At 38.0% G+C, this 5,040-nt stretch overlaps 1 protein-coding gene across 2 annotated transcripts; it reads left to right on the top strand.

Annotated features, from left to right (window-relative positions):
* Positions 1 to 2,857: 2,857 nt before the first annotated feature.
* LOC148886320 (gap junction beta-1 protein-like) lies at positions 2,858 to 4,806 on the top strand. 2 transcript variants are annotated; one of them, XM_089016950.1, is made up of 2 exons: positions 2,858 to 2,977; positions 4,112 to 4,806. In XM_089016950.1, the coding sequence occupies exon 2, from the start codon at positions 4,126 to 4,128 to the stop codon at positions 4,804 to 4,806; it is 681 nt and encodes a 226-aa protein (XP_088873076.1). In that variant the 5' UTR covers positions 2,858 to 2,977; positions 4,112 to 4,125. The 2 variants fall into 2 exon arrangements, with proteins under 2 accessions (XP_088873076.1, XP_088873077.1); XM_089016951.1 differs by lacking the exon at positions 2,858 to 2,977 and adding an exon at positions 3,225 to 3,291.
* Positions 4,807 to 5,040: the final 234 nt, after the last annotated feature.

The raw sequence follows: 5,040 nt of genomic DNA on the forward strand, positions 1-5,040 counted from the left end.
TGGAACGCTACTCATAGGGGCATGACCAACATTTTTTTTACTGATTTTTCTACACACACCCCCGGGAGATTCTTAAAGGGCCCGCGCCCAAACACTGAATATTGAATTGAAATGTTTTTGGTAACATTTGTGACGACATTCGGTACCTATTTTTTCATACATGACTTCAGTATTTTTTTCTGACAATGTATTACTTCATTCCTTTCCTTTCAAATCAGATATATGTACTTACAAAGATGCCGAGTTTCAGAGAAGCAAGATATTTGGAAACTATTTGCGAATATTTTGTTGATGGTATTCTGTACTTCAGTATTGTCTTGTGTGTTGCAGCAAAGTTGTGTGCAAGATTTTTTTTCTTCTTGAAAAAAAGCAAATTTATGAGCACAAAACGTGTTTATCTGGTTGCTTTTTTTGCCTTCATGCCAATGTAAAAACAGGCATTGGCAAAAATTAATAATTTTGCATGTATACTTTTTATGAAAGTATTAGGCCGGACCGGGACGCGAACCGGCGACCTCTGCACTGTGAAGCCGGTGTGCTAACCACTGTGAAGCCGGTGTGCTAACCACTCGACTACCGGGCCGCCCAGGCGAAAAGTGTGTATGTCAAAAAAACATTTCCCATAGGAAACCATTAAAATGGGAATAATCCGTTCCCGGGTTTCCATAAAATATACTTTTCAACTAAATAAGCCTTAAAACTACACACAACATACCTTATTCTATGTATAATCCATGTGCTATTGTATTGTAATGAAATAAATACACTGCATTGTATCATAAAGTCACTTTATTTACATTAGTGATGGTCATTTATGGCTTGATGGAATGGCGTTGGAGGTCGAAGGTCAAAGGGAATTGCTGTTTGGAAAGAGAGGCGCATTACATGACGACTGTAATTAAAGAAATAAACTGCTGTAAAATAAAGTTTTATTTACCTTTTTGATGGTCGTTGATGGCTTATGGAAGGAGAGTCACCTTCCATAAGGACTGTTGGTAACTTAACCTCTGGTGCTGTTCGGTCGTGTGCTTCTGCCGAAGATCACTCCGCCAGCCGTGGTGGGTGTGTATTATGAAAATAGTGCTTATTATAAGGTTTAATTTTCATAAATTTGACGTTTATAAGACAAAAAGTTTGTAAGTTGAGGTGTCACTGTACCTAAAATTTTCTCTAGATGTCCTCCTTCAAATTTAATTGAATGGCATTCATTGCTTCATGATACTGTACTCGATGAAGGAAGTTACAGTGAGTTTTACTGATGAAAAGCACAGGATAATCTACTGCCGTATGACAGGTATTAAAACTGATGACCATTTCAAGAAATCCATTGCACTACTTTACAAAGGTCTCTGTCAAGAAACCGAACCAAGAGAGCAGCCATGAAACCAGTTAAACTGCCATGAATAGAAAAGCCGTAATTGTATGGCACACATTACCCCTTGACTTTAACATCATTGAGAGTATCCTGAAAATAGTGGATATAATAGCGTGGGAAACGTGAAACATATACCCCAAAACAGTTCTGGGAAGGAATTCTTGCATCTTCAAGTGAGAATCAATATGAAACTACTGTACACATTGACTTGTGTTAACTCGTGGGACTATAGCTTCCTCTAGCGGCAAGCAAAATAGTTAACGTCCAATTACGGCTCAACTGTAGTTCGTGTTTCAATTTAAAACCATTCACACTCAACCTTTAACGTAAATGGTTGTTTTTAAAAGACTTAACCAGGAACAATTTTGGTGAAACCTTTAGGCCCAATTTTAACCCTTCAATTCTAAGAATTAATCAAACTGTCCAGTTTTGATTTTTCAAAAGGATGCAGCTTGAAAATAGTTATTGAGGCATTGTGCGCATGTTACTTGTTACAATTGCTAATTTGACGGGGTCTGATAGAATATTATTTTAAAGGACAACCGACGTCACTTTTTTATTTCCTAACTGACATCAGAAAAAACGTTTTAAAGCATCTAAAATACCCAAAACACGCAGTATGATATTTTTATTCAAATGCAAAACACCAATAAAAATGACTTAAAGTGTCCAAAATCTGCAAAAAATTGAGCTGCGAATTGGGCATTTTCAGAAAGTCCCGCCCCCATTTCGTGACGTCACGTTATGACGTCTTGCATTGCTGGAGAATCAGAACAATGGCTTCAGATTCTGAGAATATGCTTTCTTGTTACACATTCAGTTATGAATATGATTCAAATAGTTCTGAAGATGAAAGCACACATGTTTGCAATCGATTAAAGAATTTATTCTGCAACCTTCCACAACCGGAAGCATTATCATAGACAACTATGTACATGCATGTATATGCAAATAAGGCTACTTGAGTACATCGATGTCGCATCCAAATTGTGAATATTCTTCCTCCATGAAGACGTATAATTAAGCAAATATCCATTCTATTATTCGATTATTGTCTCTTTTTATTTTAGATATCGACCCAGACCCAAGGAGCAAATATGAATTCTAACATGTTACATTTTTGTCCCCAAATTTAAGTCAGATAGAATGAAATGTTAAGCCCGGAAAATATGATCTCCGTAAAAACTGGACGCAAACAATAAGAAGCATTTTTACTGTCTCTTGGTTCAGATGTTGTTTTACACTTTTCTACATTTCCTGTCCAGAACAAAGACCAGTTCATCCAAGAGAAGAGACTGTAGTCCCTAACACAGATTCCTTCGCTGGGCCGAAATTAAAACATTTGAACTGAATTGTGTGGTTGTTTGTTTGGTCAGTCTAAATGGAGCTATTGTATGCAAACAGTGTGTGTAGAAGCATATGACCTCTCAGTGTAAGGGCTGTGCGAAGCCGTGTGGATGTGTGTGAGTGTGTTCGTGTCTGTGTGTGATAGCATTAGCAATGCAAAGTCCTGCTGCTCCATTGCACACTGGGACAGATTAAAAAAAAACCCTTCATGCATAAATGTGTCTGAATGTTATTTGTTATAAGCATCATCTGAAGGTAAGGACCCTTAACTTCTTGTGTGATCATTTTAAAAACGGGGTTGTCTCACTCAACTTCTGATTCACTTCACTATCACAAAAAAAAAGCAAAACTTGAACAAGTCACTTTTCGCAATTTGTATGCGTCACTCTGACGAGGGGCAAGTGTGTCACGTGACGCACAATGCCAGGACTGCCAGGTCACTCATAAAGGCTCTGCCAAATCCAGTGGTGGGCAGACTTTCTGGACAGTTGATCCTCGATGCCAAGGCAGTGGGTCAAAAGATTTGTCGTTGCTGTCTCATATGGCTCTTACGCCTCCTCCTAAACCGGGTAACATTATTCGTGCATATGTACAATTCTGATTCATAAAACATTACCAATAATAGGTCTTAAACTTGTTTTTCATTTAACATCTAACATCATCACAGTGGTTAAAATTGGACCTTTTCAGGATGAAAGTGAAGTTCTGTGATGCCATTTATTAAGTAAACTTGAAGCAAAATTCTAATAAGGGCACAACTACGTGGATCATTATTCGCACTGTACAAAAGTAATCTTACATTCAAAAAAAATAGTTAAAAAATTAATGTGAATTAAATTATTATTAATTTAATAATTATTATTCAATTAAATACATGTCTGTACATGTTTGATACAAATTTGTTTTTATTTATCTTTTAATGTAATTTATTTTTTAACAATCTTATGTGATTGGATAAACAACTTAAACTAAACTGCAATTCAGGTTACACTAGAGATCTTGAAGAATGTCTTGATTTTGATGCATGCAGGTGTACCTAATAACAATACAATACAAAACAATACAATATGAAGTGTCCTTGAGAGTTTTGAAAGGCGCTTATAAATTAAATGTATTATTATAATATGATACAATACATATTGATTTATAAAGTACTTTAACATAACAGTTCCTCTAATTTCATAATTTTGATGCTGTGAAAATGTCTCCACTGCGAGACTAATAAAGGCTAATCCAATCCCAAAAACAACAATGCAAACAAAGCGAACTGAAAATAAATGGACTCATGATTCATATTAGTGAGACATTGGTGGAGTGAGACCACAACCTTATGGAGCTATGGAGACAGGTATCAAAAAATGAGCTCCAACTTTCATTTGTGTCTTTCAGACCCGGAACAAAAAATGAACTGGGCATCATTTTATGCTGTCATAAGCGGCGTCAACAGATACTCTACGGGAATCGGCCGGATCTGGCTTTCTGTGCTGTTCATTTTCCGCATCCTAGTCCTGGTGGTTGCAGCTGAGAGTGTGTGGGGGGACGAGAAGTCTGGCTTTACTTGCAACACCCAGCAGCCGGGCTGCAACAGTGTCTGCTACGACCACTTTTTCCCAATCTCTCACATCCGCCTGTGGGCCCTGCAGCTCATTTTGGTCTCCAGTCCTGCCCTGCTTGTGGCTATACTCGTGGCCCACAGGCGGCAGGTGGACAAGAGGCTCTACAAACTGTCAGGGAAGAGCAATCCCAAAGAACTGGAGCAGATCAAGAGTCAAAAAATGAAAATCACCGGTGCCCTCTGGTGGACATACGTCATCAGCTTGTTATTCCGGGTTACATTTGAGGTGACCTTTATGTACGTCTTCTACATGATTTTCCCAGGTTACAAGATGATCCGTCTGGTCAAGTGTGACTCATACCCCTGTCCCAACACCGTGTTCATGTTGGCCGTTTCGGGTGTTTGCATCCTGCTCAATATCGCGGAGGTCGTCTTCTTGGTGGGGAAGGCCTGCGGCAAGCACCTGCACAATGCTGGAAACTCAACCACAGGGGCTTGGCTCCAACATAAGCTCGTAGTAGGGAAATAAATAGCATTCAAAATGTTTCATACATACCAGTTAATTTAGCATTGACAGCCAATTATTAACATTTGAATTACATTATGAAAGTACAACACACAATAGAGTATAATAATGTTCAATACTTGCATGTTTTTGTTTTCTACATGCAGTGGCCACATCATGCTTCTTTCAGACACAAATTGTATTCATTGTACTGTACTGAAAAATAATGAATGTTTTCTGTTTAACTGGTGATTAAGT

The sequence above is a fragment of the Hippocampus bargibanti genome, linkage group LG16 (assembly GCF_051943395.1).
Source record: "Hippocampus bargibanti isolate YZ-2025 linkage group LG16, ASM5194339v1, whole genome shotgun sequence".
Lineage (NCBI taxonomy): Eukaryota > Metazoa > Chordata > Actinopteri > Syngnathiformes > Syngnathidae > Hippocampus > Hippocampus bargibanti.